The sequence below is a fragment of the Typopeltis vanoorti genome, chromosome 24 (assembly GCF_054136105.1).
Source record: "Typopeltis vanoorti isolate ZY-2024b chromosome 24, IOZ_Tvanoo_1.0, whole genome shotgun sequence".
Taxonomy (NCBI): domain Eukaryota; kingdom Metazoa; phylum Arthropoda; class Arachnida; order Uropygi; family Thelyphonidae; genus Typopeltis; species Typopeltis vanoorti.
In genome coordinates this window covers 53,596,175-53,614,398 of record NC_143572.1, presented here as the reverse complement: position 1 = coordinate 53,614,398, position 18,224 = coordinate 53,596,175, and the positions used below count along the sequence as shown (strand labels likewise).

General features: G+C 33.2%; 1 protein-coding gene across 1 annotated transcript in view; it reads right to left on the bottom strand.

The window, feature by feature from the left end:
• The window catches only part of LOC150093206 (aldehyde dehydrogenase 1A1-like), a 92,481-nt gene that overhangs the window by 43,685 nt on the left and 30,572 nt on the right, over positions 1 to 18,224 (bottom strand). Inside the window, exons 5-6 of the mRNA XM_090413413.1 lie at positions 16,627 to 16,688; positions 2,099 to 2,341 (exon numbers count right to left, since the gene is read on the bottom strand). Of these exons, the coding sequence (XP_090269539.1) occupies positions 2,099 to 2,341; positions 16,627 to 16,688 (305 nt within the window). The remainder of the gene's footprint in view (positions 1 to 2,098; positions 2,342 to 16,626; positions 16,689 to 18,224) is intronic.

Genomic DNA, 18,224 nt, shown 5'->3' with positions numbered 1-18,224 from the left:
CTGTATAATTGGCCATTACAAAATGAATGTAACAGTTACGATTCAAATTGATACGTATATATTTTCTGCTAGTTCAGATATTATGCTCCAATTTTACAGAAAGTAATACTTTTACTTATTTGTAATAAAAATTTCTGCTACAATGAAGTTCGACAGAATCAACATTGTCATATTTCTTTTTCTCGAGTGGGAGAAAAACGGTAAAATGTCACTCTTATAATTGTATCAGATGTTATAATAGCAAAAATAGTAAGAAAAAAATCATTTGTACTTTCTTTTCAAAAAGAAAGAACATTGTAAATTTACCCAATGAAAAAGAAAATACTACATATTTTTCTTGTAGTATCTGATTTTTTTTCTTATAGTACAAAGAAGAAATCACTGCATATAACATAGGAGAATGCTAGAAGGCAAAAATCTGTAAATTGATTACGTTATAACTAATAGAGAAATCATGTTGGAAGTTTTTTTCCACTTGGTTAGACTATAACAAATTTAGTTTAATCCTTTATCCAAGTGTAAGCAAATAAAGTTTGCACCTGAAGTATCTCCAAGACTGAGGCAACTTGTAAAGGTGGACCAAGCTCTAATCACCCCTTGTCTTAGTATCTCCCATAATGCAAAGCACATCTCCTTGCAGACATGTATAATGTCTATGTATTAAGGGAAGGGCCACTACCCAGACTGGTTTCTACTTTTATTGAGGTCTCATCAGTGGGAGTCAGACCCAGAGGTGGTGATACGAAGGTGGAAGCAATGGAGACGTCATCTTTACCTGTACAAGTTGCCAAAAGGTCTCACCTTATTATTAAATTACTCTTGATTTAGAGAAAGATGTTGGAAGTTTTTTTCCCCACTTGGTTGGACTATAATAAATTTAGTTTAATCCTTTATCCAAGTGTAAGCAAACAGAGTTTGCGCCTGAAGTATCTTCAGGACTGAGGCAACTCAGGTAAAGATGACTTCTCCATTGCTTCCACCTTTGTATCACCACCTCTGGGTCTGGCTCCGACTGACTAGACCTTAATAAAGGTCGAAACCAGTCTGGGTAGTGGCCTTTCCCTTAATGCACAGCATCATACATGTCTGCAAGGATTATGGGAGATACTAAGACAAGAAGTGATGAGAGCTTGGTTCACCTTTACCACGAGTTGCCTCAGTCCTGAAGATACTTCAGGCACAAACTTTGTTTTGCTTATACTTGGATAAAGGATTAAACTAAATTTATTATAGAGAAATCATGTCAGAAAAAATTATTTATGTAAGAGTTCTAACATCAGCAGATATAACGACATTTTCTTCTAGTACGTGGCATTGAAGTAGCTAAAACCTTTGCTACTATTTACATTAAAATAAATGGGCATGTTTCCCAAGTGATTATGTTTGTAACAGTTGTCTTGCGAACTATTTATAAAATAAATTCTCTGAAATATCTGCAGACTGAATAGGTCTGTAACCCTCCCCCACTCTCCAAAAAATAAGATTATGTAAAGCACATGCTCCTTTTCTTTTAAAAAAATCCAAATCCTCTTTTTCAAGATAATTGTATCAAATAATTTACAATTTTTCAAGAATAAAAATGAAACTGATCATTATAAATTAAGAACTTATTTTAGCATAAATACTATATCAGCCTGTAAAAGAAATGTCTGTATTTCTTTCTATGTTAGGATGTCTACTAATCAACAATTGAAAACTAAAACGACATTCTAAACTAAAACTGTAGCGAGAGATACATTCTTGATGTATCTCTCACTATAGCTTGAGGCACTTCAGCATGACTTCTGGCTAAGTGTTCTCTCTTTTCTTTCTCAATAGCACTGAGAGTAATCAAAGCCTTTACCTTTTCCTCCAATTAAGATGATTACTATCAAGTATTTCTAAGACTTAGATTAGTTCAGAAATAGCAAGTCTAAGTGTCCTAAGAGGAAATAAAATTCCACTGCCCCCTTGTTGGATGTTGCTATAGACCTGTTAATGTGGAGCGAGGATGAAAATAAAGTTTAAGAAATAAATAATCTGATGATAAAATTAAACAGACAAAAAAATGAAGCAATTTATACTGAGATTATATTTTGGCTTACAAAAATAAGATTACCTCAGTTGATCCAGTAAATGCAACTTTATCGACATTAGGATGTTCTGTAATAGCAGCACCAGCTGTAGGTCCATATCCAGGCACCACATTAACTACACCAGGAGGAAAGCCAGCTTCTTTAATCAAACTGGCACAGTAGAGAGCAGTCAAGGGAGTCTGTTCTGCAGGCTTCAAAACAAGAGTGTTTCCTGTAGCTAAAGCTGGACCTATTTTCCAAGATGCCATTGGTATAGGATAATTCCACTGTAAATAAGTTAAGATTAGTTTTATAAGCTTAAAGAGCCTAAATTTCTATCAAATACACAGTAAATGCTACTTTAACAACTGTAAAGTGACAAGTTTTTACGAGTAGTGATCTGAAATTTATATATACATATAAACACACATACACAGCTCCAACTGAAAAAAAAATCCTATTAAGAGAAACACTATTTTGGAAAGAGCATAACTGATCATAAGCAAAAGGCAAGTTTGGGAGAAACTTTATAATTGATTGGACACTGAATCAAGATGATTAGAAAAATCAGATAGGTTCTTATGGCATATGGAATGAGCTACAGGAGAAGTTAAGCACATCTTTGTTAAATGTTTTCAAAGATTTAGTAGTTATTTAGACACTGATCTTGAGGAGGTTCTCTCTTGAGAAGCCTATATAATGTAATTAAAACAGTTTAAATGAGAGGGGAAAAATTTGTCCTTGGAAGATTTCACAATATGCAGTCATTATGAAGTTTTATTTCATCATAATACCAAAATTCCACAGTTTCTTTTATTAAAGTTTACTTCCCATAAAAATTACAGCTTCTCCAAATACAAATGAACATGCTTCTTGCCAAAAGCAATTTTAAAATAATGTTTTCATATCAAGATTAAAACTGTTACAGCCAATCAAGTTTAACGAAGCAAATAAAATCAGGTCAAAAAGAGGATTTTATGTTAAAACACTTTTTTTTCTTTGCATTTTTTTCGGTTATATCTTTTTCTCACCAGATATTAAGCACTTAACAGTGCCAAGAATACTTATGGGAACACTTATGTATGCTTTGTTATATGTTGAAAAAAATTGATTGCTCTGCAATTATGGAGTTTTGCTGGAATGTTTGTGAAAAGGCAACTCCCATTTCGGATAACATTTTTTGGAATAATTAATTGTTCCTCAAGGGCTCACTTTGGTGGGTATGGGAGCGACGAACCCAAGTACCTAATGTTGGACCATGACTTGCTTCACATAATATACATCTGTATATTATCTATAGACTGGTCCATACTCTTCTTTCTCGTTACTCCTCTTGCCCCCCCCCCAATGCTATTAGAGTAGTCTTTCTTATTATACTATTTTCTTCCATCTCACACAGTAGAAGTATGCTCTCTCTCTCTCTCTCAGAAGGCAGGTTCAGAGGCCTTAAGGCGACAGCCCCACCACCTAACTCGCCCTGTGAAAGATTGGTAGCTTATCCAGGGGAAATTTACAATTACTCCCAAAGCTCTGAAGAAGAAAAATAGGATGGATTTAATCAGAATTGACCCAGCTAATGGACAGAGACTTTTTGAAAAATGAAAAATAACTACTTGGAATGTTCATGGAATCACACATAAAATTGACGAGCTAAACAAAGAACTAAAAAACAGAAACAATGATATAGTAGCAATAACCAAGACAAAAAGAGAAAAGGGGATATCTAATTCTGGAAGATTATGTCATGATCTTCTCCAGAGTTCCAGAAAACAAATGGGCTTTACCTGGGGTTGCAATTTGGATTAATAAACAATGGAAAAACATAATTTTAGATTACACTTGTGTATCAGACAGAATAATCAAAGTTAGAATGTATAATATAATATAAGCATGTACACATAAGATATTTAATTAGCCAAATATTTCGGTCTGAAAATTGCAGACCATCTTCAGTGGCAATGCAAGAACAGTTTTAAAAACAGTGCTTATATTATACAATCTTTATGTCACAAGTATCCTTAAAATATCAAATTTTAATCCTTCACAGGGAAAATGCCACCAAAATAACCAGTAAATTAGGAAAACTTTCAGTTATACAAGGTAGGTTACGAGCGAAGATCAATTTTTTTAAAAAATTGCCGCAATAACAAGATTATTCCCAATTTCGCTAAGATTAAAGAAACTATAAAATCTTGTGGAGCTCATAATATTTACTGGAACACCAGCTTATCTTTAATCTGCAATCAACTTAAAGCTGCTAAACATGATCTTGCTATTAACAGTCATCATATTTCTGATCTTCGCACCTATATTTCCACAAACTTGGATCGACATCTTTCACACATAGTTCTAAATGTAGCTAAATGTTCTACTCAACGAGCATATAATAAACTAAGTCAACATCTAAACTGCAAATATGAAGCTCTTTCTTCTAAACAATTCAAGCCCTTCAAAGCTCCAGATAATTGGATCATCAACATATCCGGACATCCTCTAACTAATAGCGAAACCCTCATCGTTTCAAAACGACACGATTTTTCTATTTTCCTAATAAGATATCATATCTAGATTTCCTAGTTAACATCGAATTGAACCTCAGTCATCTAACTAGTGATAAAGCTAATACTCTTTGCCTAGAAGTCGCTTCTTCTCTACTTAAGGCCAAACTTCCTCCTTCCAACATATCTCCTTCTGAAATGAAATCTTTACAGTCCTTGAGAAAAACAATCACCTCATTATTACCAAAGCTGACAAGGGGAAAGCAACAGTAGTTATGGACTCCACAAATTACAGAAGAAAACTTTCTCTTTTACTTCGAGATCGCTCCACGTATCAAGAACTTGATTATGATCCAACCGACAGACAACTAAAGAAATTAAATCCTCTCCTAGATGAAGTCATCAGTTTAGATAGTGACACAATTGAAAGACTTAAAACTCATATTGCAAGACCTCCTATGATCTTCCTAAAATACACAAGATTGACTTTCCTCTTCGTCCAATAGTAGATTTTATTGATTCTCCTACTTACCGTATAGCCAAACATCTAGCTAAATTATTGAAATCTCACATAGGCAACTCTAGTTCCTTTCTTAAAAACTCCTCAGATTTCTTAGAAAAATATCTCATTGCAATCTACAGATCTTATGAGCTTTGATATAGAATCTTTATATACAAATGTACCTTTCAAAGAGACTTTAAAATTACTGGCAAACATCTTTCCAGAAGACATTATAAAACTATCTGATTTCGTAATACACTCTGGATATTTCTTATGTCAAAACAAATTTTACAGCCAAGTAGAAGGAACAGCCATGGGTAGTCCTCTCTCTCTCTCTTGCTTTAGCCGACTTTTATTTAGAACATCTATAAAAAGTCCTCATCTATATTCTCTCAACCATCCTTTTGGGTAAGATATATAGATGACATCTTTACTGTAGCCTCACAACAAAGACCCCTTACCTTCTTTTTTAAACAGAATCAATTCCTTACATCATCGTATAAAGTTTACTATGGAAATGGAAAAAAACAACTAGTTATCATTTTTAGACGATCTCCTCATCCGGTCACCTTCAATACTCTTACAATTACAGTTTACAGGAAACCAACGTTCACAGGTCATTATATTCTTAAAGAATCTGCCCATCATCCTTGTCAAAAAACAGGAATCATAAAATGTCTAATCAGAGGAGCCAAAATTAATTGTTCTACTTCTAATTTTCTACAGAAAGAAGTTTCTACTATCCAACAACACATGAAACTCAATGGCTTTTCCGAAAAGAGTACACAACATCTTCAATTCTTATAATCCACCACTAAACAAAGATTCAATACATCTCCGAGATTTCAGAACCTATTTCAAGAATACTGAAGAAATACGAGTTAACAGCTGCTTATTCACCTATTAACAAATTATCTTCCCATTTTCCTTCTTCTAAAGACAAATGCTCAACTATGTCTCTTCCTGGAGTTCATCAAATTCCCTGCAACTGTGATTTCTCCTATTTTGGACAAACTGGAAGCTCTCTAGAAAAAAGAATCCAAAAACATCAATTCTCCATTCATCACAACAAACCCAAAAAATCTGAATTGGCTTAGCACAGGATAGGAACTAACTACAACATCCTTTGGTCAAAAACTCTCCTCTTACATAGATCCCGCTATAAATTTGAATGTTTATTCAAAGAAAGCATAGAGGCCTTACTCCATTGTCCTAACCTGAATCGGAATGACTGTATATCTATCAAAAATCTGGGCAAGTCTAATCAGGATAACTCATTAATTTTATGTTATTTAAAATTGAAATAATTAAATTAATATTTTTAATTCAATCATGTCTGCTTAAAAATATTTCTCTTTAATACTTAGTGATATAACATCATGTGGCTTGTTCTATTTATAAATGATCTATTGTTAATATTCCACCTTGTATTTTAAAACTGTTCCTTATTGCCACTGAAGATGGTCTGCAATTTTCAGACCAAAATATTTGGCTAATTAAATATCTTTCTTGTGTGTACATACTTATATTATACAATCTTTATGTCACAAGTATTCTTAAAATATCAAAGTTAGAATGAAAATTATGCATCATTTCAGAATTTATGTGCCAGTAGATGGAAAAGAGGAAGAGACAGAAGAATTTTTTTTTTACAGAAAACTTCAGGAATGTATTGATGAAACAAATAAAAATGAAGCAATAATCTTGATGGGAGATTTCAATGCTAGAGTGGGAAGTAACCCAATAACAGCATGCATTGGATCAGAGAGAGAATCAATAACAATGGAATTTTATTAAGAGACTTCTGCATATTTAACAATCCAAAAATATACATAAGTACATGTGGGAAGCAAGAGGAACTAAATCAATAATAGATTACATTATTATTAACAAACTAAATAATAATCAAGAATACAAGGGTTTTTAGAGGGAGCAAAATTGATAATGATCACATGCTAGTTGAAAGCCGATTTGAATTCATAAAAAGAACCGCATATTTCAAAAGAAAAAAGAATCTACATCTAATAGTTTAAAATTCACCTCTTAGAATAGGAGAGTGTTAGAAACTTAATAAGAAAATATATGAGTAAGAGTTGCTATAAAAGTAAAAGTGCATTTGCAGTGTTTCTAATGTGTAAGCTTGTTTAATTTTTTTTTTTTTTACAAAGTTGTTAAACTTAGAGCTTAGTATAATAACTGGCAAAGGAAAGATGACAGTGACTTTATAGGAATTGAACTTCGATTTCAGTCGTTTCGTGAAATGAGAGGTGTGCAACATGTATTCCTTCCATTATGTAGATAAATTATAGATATTTAAGACAGATGGAAGGTGGGCATGTGCAAAGTGTGATCTGAATGAGGACTTGAGTAGTAATGTGTTGGTAACTGAAAGTGTTAGTAGCAAGAATGCCATGATGAGGATGAGTGCTCGTTAGATAGAAAAGAGGGACAGTGTAAAAGAGAGTGAAAAAATGGTAAAGTTTTGAAAAAGCAAATGAGCAATCTGATAAACTTATCAAAAAGGTAAGAAAGATAAAAGTGATATGAATGTAGCAAAAGTTAAAAAATAAAGTGCAATTAAAAACGTAAGGTGTGTATGGCTGGCAATAAAATTAAGACAGTGAATGAGCAAAATTTAACAAGATTTGAAAGCTACATTGGTTATGATGAGGCAAAAGATGAAACGAATCTGGAGTGAAACTAAAAGAATTCAAGATATGTATGGAAGATTGAAAATGGAGAAAATGAATGATATTGGCAAGAAAGAGGTAACAAAAGACCTGTGAGTAGCATTCTATAGGGATTCGATTATTAGAGGTATGGCAAACGAGAAGATGCAAAAGATTTGTTTTCCTGGAGTTAAGATGAACAGTGATTGAGGCATTGGATATGAGAAATAAGTGAGCCAAAGAGTTGGTAGTGGTAATAAGGACAAATGACTTAACTGGGAACACGTAAAATTAGATATCAGCAGGTTGTTGAGAAGGATAATAGGATAAGTGTGATAAGAAAGGTAGGCAGTGTGTTGCCTAGGTATGAGTGATGAAAGAGGCAGAGAGCAAAGAGCATGAATGCTTTATTAGCAGTTCTGTAATTTGCATTCTCTCAATCTGTCCTCATATTCCACATTCCAGAGACTAACTTAGTCAATCATCTCTGGACCCTCTCCAACATTCATCCTTTTGAAATTTAAAACCCGATTAATTTTTAATTAATTCTCAGGAGTCTCCAAGATTCATTAACTAAATTGAATAACTGCTATAACAAATCTAGTATGAAAAATCAGCAGTAACAGACAAAACTATGAAAATATGAAGAAATATTGAAAACATCATCTGCACTGTAAATGAGAAACCCACATAATAAGTAAAATATTTTAACTTAACAGTTTTTAGTGAAGATGGGAAATTAAATATTATACAAAATAGTGTACTGGGGAGTCTTATGTAAATATGTAAAGAACAGTATGTAAATTAAGAAAGAAATGCACCAAAACACAAACAGAGTAATATACAAGATAGTGTTCAAACCAATTTTAGTTTATAGATCTCAGAGAGCTGGGTTAGAAATAAAGCAGTTGATCAGACAGACTTCAATGAAGAAGAAACTGTGCTGAATTCATAGAATAAAAACATAAAATACACTTGAACACAGTGGAGAGATATTTGGTTTAAGAAACTTTAACCAAAATATTTGATTGAAGTTTCTTAAATCATCAGTGCAACAGAATGGAATAAAAATGGGAAATTCAAAAAGACAGCAATGCAAGCATATGGAGAATAGACAGATTGTCACTGAAGGTGAGGTTTGGGTGGCAGAGAAGTTCAAATTTGTACAAGCACCTGTGATAAATTTAGCATGATTCCAGAAGGTCCTGCAGCTAATATTGGCAAGTCATTCATAATGAAGAATTTATGGAGAGAAAAACCACATGTATTGGAGTAATTACTTACTACTATTAAAAACTTAAAACATACACACACATGCACAGGATACATGACATTACACAAAATGTAAGAAATCTAAATGCATTAATCATTTACCTTAGCCTGACCACTGGTGAAAAATAAAATATATACAAAAAATAACTTAACAAAATAAAATAAATTTTTTATACATCAGTATAACAATATACAGATGATAAAAAAATCTCCAAATAAAAATGAAGTTTTATAATGGAATTACATTAAACACCTCTATAGTCCTCTTATATTAAGGTTTTCTCGTGTTGGGGTTGTCATGTTCTGGATGATAAATAGGTTGCAGATGGGTCCTCCAGATTGTTGGAATTACTAATCTGTCATTCTTGTTTAGATTCAGATGGTGTTTCACCATCTCACAAAACTTCCTTGAAGTTTCTTCCACACCAGGTTTTGGTGCAGTGTAGGGACTTGGTGCCTTTCCAGTTGATTCTGTGACATGTTTGAAGTGCATGGTCTGAAAGGCTTGTTTCACCATAGTGGAAAAATTTAATGTGGTGTTTATGTTCGTCTGCTCTTATTGGGATAGTGCACCCCATTTTCCCTATGTAGGGTAGGTTGCAGGTGCACTGAATTTTGTAAACCCCTGGGTGGGTAAGGTAGAGAAGGGGGTCTTTGGATGAGCTGAGTATACTTTAATTTTGTAGGTTGCCTTAATGTTGTATTTATGTAGTGTTCTATTTTTTCTGATATTCCCCTAATGTATGGTATGGCATTCTTGTCATCTTTTTTTGCTTTTAATGGAATTATTGTGAACTTTTTTTGTTGTAGCCATTTTCTTTTTTACTTTATAAAAAATTTGGCTAATAATTTCATATTCTTTATTCAGCACCTGCTCATTGGAACAAGTTGTTATTAGGGGGCTCTATGTATGAGGGTGATGATGACGCCTAGTTTTTGTGCCAGATGGTAGTATGAATTTTTATTGTATGTATTGGCTTGTGTGTGTAGGTTTGCAGTAGACCGTGAATGAAAGGCAGCCTGAGGGAAGACGTGTGTGTCTAAAAAAGACAGAGTTATTATTTTCAATCTTCAGACACATATCCATAAAATAGATGTTTCTGTTGTTAGTTCAGGTGGCTTAGGAATGTATTTAATGTTTCACAGCTGTGGGGCTAAATGGCAAAAAATATGGAATACACAGAAATGAATAGACTATGTAGCAACAAAGGCTGTACTTTATCCTGGGTAGAAAGGCAGTGAAATATTAGCAAGTTTTTGATTTTTTTTTTCTCCTTTTGGTATTGTTTATAAAGTGCTATCATGAATTTGTCCTTTGGGGATAACAAGAAAGAGCCGATTTGATTAACAGGTTTAAATATGATTGAAAGAAGAAATTTTCTAAGGATGCAAGAAATACATTCAGAAATACCTCTGATATAAGGGATGGAGATTATATAAGAGTCATTTCTTATTGTGGAAGCAGGAGAATAGCTGACAGAAGGAAAATCACTAAATCGAGCAGGAGAAAATAGCTTTTAATAATTTTGTACCTATTGGGAAGGAGATAGTTTGGTTAATGATTGAAATTTCTTTCTAAAACAATTTGAATGAAGAACAGATAGGATGGGCTCTTAACAGAATGCATTTAGTAATACTAGATTTCTACATGGGGTGGTGTGCTGATGTGTGAATATATCAACTGGAAAAGGACAGTGTGGTTTTCTCCTTTCTATGATCCCATGTGTGAGGTAGTAATACATCACATCAACCCTGACAAAATCAGTTTGCCAGTCATGTAAATAACAGTTTTAATATAAAAATGGCTGACAGCAGTTATATAATGTAGAATCCCTTCACCAGAAAATAAATTCATCTTCACAAAATCCAAATGAAGAGAAGTGATTCAATTTAATATCAAAGTACCTTTGGATTTCACAATACTATAATTTCTCATTGCTGCATATGTACAGGTATCCCTTACTTAATGCGGGAAAATTAATTGCGACAATCCCTTGATATACATGGCAAGAGTTTCGATTAACGAGCCTTTAAATTTACCACGCAAAAACATGCAAGCCTCGTGGCATGAGCATGATGATGTAATTTCTTCCACGCAGCCATGCTCCACGAGCCTGAGTGCCAACCAATTACTTTGCTGCCAGCATTAAAAGTGGGTGTATTACAAGCTCCAGTTGTTCTGCTGTACATTTTTACAAATTACATTCTTCGTAAATTTTACAGCCCATTAATCATGTCAAAGAATAAGAGCAATCTCGGAACGGGGTCATTAAGTGAAAAAAAGAAGAAGAAAGCAATTACCTTAGATACAAAACTTGATATAATTAAAAGATTTAAAACGTGGTGAAAGTAAAAGCACGATTAGAAGCAAATTTGGTTTTAACAATTCTATAATATGGACTATTTTATCCAAAGCTGACGAGTATTGTGAGTAAGGTAAAATTGCATCTACATCTGTAAGTATGCAATGCACACGTAACCAGAGTGCTATAATGGTTGAAATGGAAGATCTGTTGATTATTTGGCTGGAAGACTGCAATCAAAGAATTCCAATTAGTGCCTATAATATCACAGCCAAAGCTCTAAGCCTGTTTTCAAGACTTAAAGAACTAAATATAATGAAGACAATTCAAAATTTGCAGCTAGTAAAGGCTGGCTTGAAAATTTTAAATCTAGGGCTGGACCTAAAGAAGCTGCAAGTGCTGATGAAGATGCTGCATCTACATTTCCTGCTGAGCTGCAGAAAATTATCAAAGAAAATGATTACAATTACCACCAAATTTTCAATGTAGATGGAACCTCTACTGGAAAAAATGCCATCTCGAACTTTTTATATCAAAAAAAAAAAAAAGAATCAGCCTGGCTATAAAGTATCAAAAGATCGGTTAACTGTCACTTGGAGGGAATGCTAATAGAGATTTTAAATTGAAGCCGCTGCTTGTCTATCGAACTCAGAACCCAGGGGCTTCAAAAGGATTTAACAAGAGCTCTTCACCTGCAATTTGGCGGGCGAATCAGAAGGCTTAGGTTACCCAAAGTCTATTCGAAGAGTGGTTTAAGTATTATTTTTGCCCGGCAGTTGAAACTTATTGCAAGAGAAATAACTTAGCTTTCAAAGCTCTTTTGCTTTTAGAGCACACACCAGGTCATCTCAATTCTCTTAATGATCTGTGTGAGAATGTGAAAGTTTTATTTTCCCCATCAAATATGACATCATTGCTACATGGACTTGAGCATCATCGCAACTTTCAAAGCCTATTTTCATAAAAAGACATTCTCAAAAGGCAGTAAGAAACAACAATGGGAGAAAATACAATTATGCTCCAAGAATTGCGGAAAAAATTTAACATTAAACACGCAATTGAAAACATTCGTGACTCGAGGGAGCAAGTGTCTTCTAGCTACATGTCAAAACATTTTGCTAGAATGCGTTAATGAGTAGGTTATTTTCAAAATCCTGTGAACAACGTGATTGAAGAAATTGTTGCAATTGGTGAAGACCTTGGTTTCAATGCAGAAGATGTTAAAGAATTATTGGATTCAAATTCAAAAGATTTCAGTGACAACGATCTTCTTGAAATTGAAGAAGAACATGCATGTAAAGACAACGAACAAATGGAATGAGAAGATGAGGTTCCAAAGGAGATAACAATCAAAGAACTGGGTGGAATATTTCTTAGTTTAGAATTGCTTAAGCAGCAAGTAATGGATATGGATCCAGATGTTAATCGAAGAATGCTTGTTTGCCGAGGAGATTGGAGAGTCATTTTGCTTGTTATCGTACAATTTATGCCAATAAGAAAAAACTAACTGTTCAAACGACTCTTGATAACTTCTTTTGATAAAAAATATTGCAGTAACTAATGTAGGTACAAGTATTTATAAACATTTATTTTGCATTCATTTTTTTTCATCTTTCCTAAAAGAATACCATATAAAACGAATTATTAATATAGTAATCGATCATGGACGAATTTTAATTTTAACCATTGATTATTATATTTGATTAATGTGATTTTGATATACGCAGTAACATAGAGGGATTAATTAACTGCATTAATTGAAGGATACCCGTATATGTATGTTCTTGAGCATATACATACAGAACCAAGTGCTGATACACAGATTGGGCTCTTTACATGCGATGATTTTGGTTTGAAAAATTTACAACACAAAAGTTTGAAGGTAAATCAACAGTGCAAAGTCTTAAAACAAAATTTCTCCTGACATTTAGTTGTTTTAATACATTTTAGTGGTAATATGTAACAAAAATTTCTTGTAAATATATTTGAATAAACCAGATAATTTTTCCATCTTACTTATTTAGAAATAAAGCTACTATATTAGAAAGATTATAGTTTGAAAAATTTAATATGAATTTACTGGAATTCAGAAAGGTTTTGTTTTTGTGAACTACTGTATAGTTGCTTGAATATTTCTGAAGTTTATATTTACAATCTGTCTATTCTTCAGACCTTACCATTCCATATGTTTGGAGATATTGAATTAGCTAGCATACAATGGAAGTGATATGCTTTTTTGTTCAGTTGAGAACAAATCTGATCTAAAAAAAAATTTAAAAAAAAATCAGCTAATACTTTTTTGTTCCCTTATAGGGAGTAGGAGAAGCCGTTTTTTGCCCTATCTAACTTTTGGAGACTGAGTGGGCAGTTCAATCTCCACTGGTAGCCAATCAGAGATAGCTGACCCAAGACTATCACTAATTAAACAGCATGCAGTGAAGAGGTGGCTCAACAAGTGCCATCATCTCGTGGTCCCTAACACAATATTTTTAATGTCTGAAATTAGTGTGGGTTCTATGGTCGATTTTCTTGAGTTTACGGGACGAAAAACCTGAGTTTCTGGGAGAAAAAACCCGCTTGCCTGTGCCAGAGATCAACTAACTTGGGAACTGTTCAAAAAAAAGGCTTAGAAAAATTTCCTCTAGTCACTGACTAGATTCGAAAGCAAGTCTTCCTTCGTGCGGTCAAGCGCCGTGGAGTACCAAACGGCACATCCACTGAGCTACACAGGCTTGACAAATCTGATCTAGCATTTTGTATTTCATCTCGCAAAAAAAAAAAAAAAAAAAAAAAAAAAAAGAGCAAAAATTACACTTCTATATATCCTCCGTGCTTTTGCAGAATGTACATTTTCTTTGAAACTTAAATGCAGGAATTATGAAATTATCTCTGCAATTTCTCAAAAAATGAAGTCTGTTGGAAAGCAATACCTTCTTCAATTTAAGCTTTTCTAAAGAAAACACCTGTATCTTTGTCTTCCTGTCAAGATAATATGTTTGTATGCAATTGACTACGAGTAGATTTGCTTCAATAAACAGATAACCAGGTTTTAACTTGTGTGCATATATATGTTTTTTTTATTTATTAATTTATACTAGGTGTATTTCTTCAACATGTTTCTCTGTCTATATGGCAAACAGCATCTTCAAGAGGTTGCTGTGAAGGACCATTCCTTGGTTTCTATTTAGTGTGCTTTACATTTTCAGAAGCTTAAATTTTAAAACTTATGTGTTTGGTTGGAATTGGCAGAGGCAAGAAATATAAATTAGAATATGGTCTTTCTTGTACCAGTTGCAATTAGGCTGTCAGTTTGCTCTGTCATTCATTACATGTCTTGCCAGATGGCTTCTCAAATCTCTCTAAATTAATGCAAGAGTATCCAACAAGTTTTACAACTTCATCATACTCTTTTTCCTATAAATAAATTGGCCTCTTACTGACATCAAATCCTATCCGGTTTCCAATGGCAGCACACTAAATTTCTCTCCATTTGAAGACTCAATGCACAAAATACTGTGAATTTAAGAGATTTTCTATAACCAAATATGTTTAAGACTAATCGCATCTTGATATCTTCTAGTGTAGGAAGGAGGACCCTATATATTTCAAAATTTTACCATGGCAGTCTTCTCATTTTGCCTACCCCCCCCCTCTCTCTCTTTTTTTTTTTTTTTTTTTTTGTGATAATCTGCTCTCTGGCCAGCTACTTGCAGTAGCTTCAGATTTACTGAAGTTCCTTTTTATTCCAGCTTTATCCTTTAGAAAAGATTTTACCCAAACTGTTTTTCAAGAAATAGAACTTCTAGCTATTCAAAAATCAGCAAGGGGTTTTTTCTTCTTAGTCACTTAGCCATCCCAAGCAAAGAAATTTCAGATCTATGGAGATGTGGATGCTGTCAAAAGCAAGTCCAGAAGAAAAAGAAGGTTGAGAAATAAGACTGAAGTTTTACTAGAAATGAAATTCTCATGGTTATCAGCACTCTTCAAAAATGGGTTGAAGATAAGATTAGGAATGCAGAAGTTGCTATTTCGAATGTATAATTTGTGTAGTAGAAGGTTTGTCAAATGAGAGTAGTGCATTAACATTAGCAAAACTATGGTTTGCAATCAACTGCAGCAGGTCACTGATATATCAACAAGATGAAAGAACAGAGCCTAATGCTAACACTAGCATTAAAAGAATGCTGATCTATCTCCCATTAGGTATCCAGAGAGAAACCTGGCAACCCAGATGTAGAAGTCAGATCAAACCTTATCAAGTGCTTTACAGATCAAGGGCAACATTAATTCCCCAAATTTTGCATTGGCAATTACTCAAATGTGGTTGAAAAATAAACAAGAATATTCCATGTTGAGATGCAGAATCCATAATAGCAATAATTTGCTAATTGAGAGGGATTAAGTAGAATAGAAATGGATTTTCAATGGTTTCCTCTATTGGCTTTAAAAAGAAATTGAAGTGAGTAAAAAGGTTGCCCTTCTTAGGAATGGGAGAGAATAAAGTGACACAGAACAAGAATCACATCTTCAGAACAATTAGTCATCAGAACCAGGTGACTGGTATCCTTATTTGGACAAGATTCTTTTGATTTTTATCTTTCTAGGGAGGAGGGAGACCACATATGTTTGAAAGAGGACATTACCAAAATGAGATGAATATGCTAAATGATCAACAAATGTAAGTTGTATATTGCTAGAAATTGCACCATTTTATCCTTTGCATGTCTAAATGAATATTACTGAAGTAGGTGAACCGAGAAGCCAGCAGTTTATTATATGAGACCACTATACAGAAGCAATTTAAAAAAAGTGGTGACTACCAGCAGCATTCCAAGTTTAATTTTTAGTCCATGTTTGGTACTAACATTCCACGACTGAGGATATGACTGCTATGCAAACCAAAACAAGCATAGTTTATCTTCAATTTTGCTTTGAGAATGGCCAATCTTTTTGGATCAAGTAAGATCTAATATGTCAAACTTCTATAGTTGATTTTTGATAGTAATGATGTGCATTTGAAAAATGCACAGCCCTAAAGTGACTTCTAATGATTTCAAAAGCTAGCCAAGAAACTAATAAGTTCAAAGGAAAATTGAAAAGTTTACCACAAACACCATCTTCCACTTCCTGTCCTTTACAATTGTAAAAAGACACTAAATTTCAACAAAATTCTTTTTTCATATACAGGAAAATGTTTAAAGCTATTAAAACAAAAACAAGGAAAGAGAAGTAAGGAAATGGAAGCACTCCTGCTTCCACAATTTAAAAAAAAAAGTTAACTAATTCTGTAAATATATCTTTAAAAAATTTTTTTTTTTTTACACTTACAGGAATTATTCCACCACAGACTCCTTTAGGTTCTAGCCTCGTGAAAGAAAACAAATTTCCATCTAGAATTTAGAAAAAAAAGTAGTTGTGAATAATTAAATTCAAGTACTATCTAAATGAACTTATGATTCATCAAAAACAGTCAAATATTTCATTAAATTCTAAAAAAGTGAAAGCAGATATGTGGTTAACTCAGAAGTAATCTCAAAACTTATGTTTAGGTATGAAGTTATACACTGTGTGGAAAAATATTACAGATATTTTTATTAACTGAAAAAATTTACAGAAACTTTAAATTGTCTATCACTGAAGAAATTATATAGGAAATTTCAAAATGGGGAAACTGAACAATGAAACATTAAATTATACTTTTGCAGAAGACTTGCAGAGGAAGAAGTAGAATTTTGAGTCCCTAAAGAAAGCAGCTGACAAAGTGTAAAAACTGACGATTTTTCTTTGAGAACTAAACAGCAAAGAAGGAAGTGAATCCCAGGCATACAAAAATGTTCTAAGAAAATTTAGAGAAAGGTCAACACTAATAATGGATTTCTGTTCATGATGGTATTCCACTTTTTAACAAAAATATCTGCACAAATTCAAAAAAAGAAAAGACAAGTAAAGTCGCCGACTATACTATCACTGATATCGTCACATGGGTTCAGGATAGCGTATACAAGGGATTTGAAGTAATCACTTAGTTAAGCTGGATAAAAATCAATATCCCACTGAAAAGAAAAAAAAGATGCAAGAATGTCTTCAAATGATTTAAAGTTGGGATATGCAGAAATGAACTATAAACTTAACTATGCAAATATTATTCAAGAAAAAAAAATAAAGTGTGAACAAAAACCAAACCTTAGACTTCTTGGCAAACTGAAAAAAAAAAAAAAAAAAAAAAAAAAAATTCAGCTAAGAAGGCATATGGTGAAGTTGTTTGTAAGGATAGAAAAATCTAAGCTAATCAGGTATGTTATCCATCACACCACTGACCCATGAAAAACAGAATCTAAATGCAATTGCAAATATCCATGTTGGGATTCGAATCCACAGTCTATTGGTTGGAGAGCAGATACATTAACCATTCAGCATACTAGGTCGGCTATCAATGACAGAACTATATTAAAAATGAGGATATTAGATAGGAAGCTAACATGCTAATATTCAACAATGTGAAAGTAGAGGTAATCTAAAGAAGTACTGTCACTTAAAATTGACAAGGAGAGGTTAGCAACAAGTATTTGCCAGGATGTTAGAAAATGACTGAGATGAAGTCCAAGATCTTGGTGGATTAATTCAATAGGAAATTGTCTTAGTTCAAAATACAAGATTAGAGTCTTGACAGTATAACAGATTAATTTTAAGGAAGTTGGTAATGACAAACTTTTCATGTAGTATTATTAATTTTAATGGAATCTCCATAGATTCTGGAGAACTCACTGTGAGAGATCCACTAAACTATCACAATATCATGCATATGCTGCAGGTGTATTATAAGAAATTTGATGAAGGCTGCATTATAAAAACATTTAAAGATCACACCATGAAGAGTTGCCATTTTGAATTACAGCCAAAATAACCAAGACTGAGACCAGAGTGGT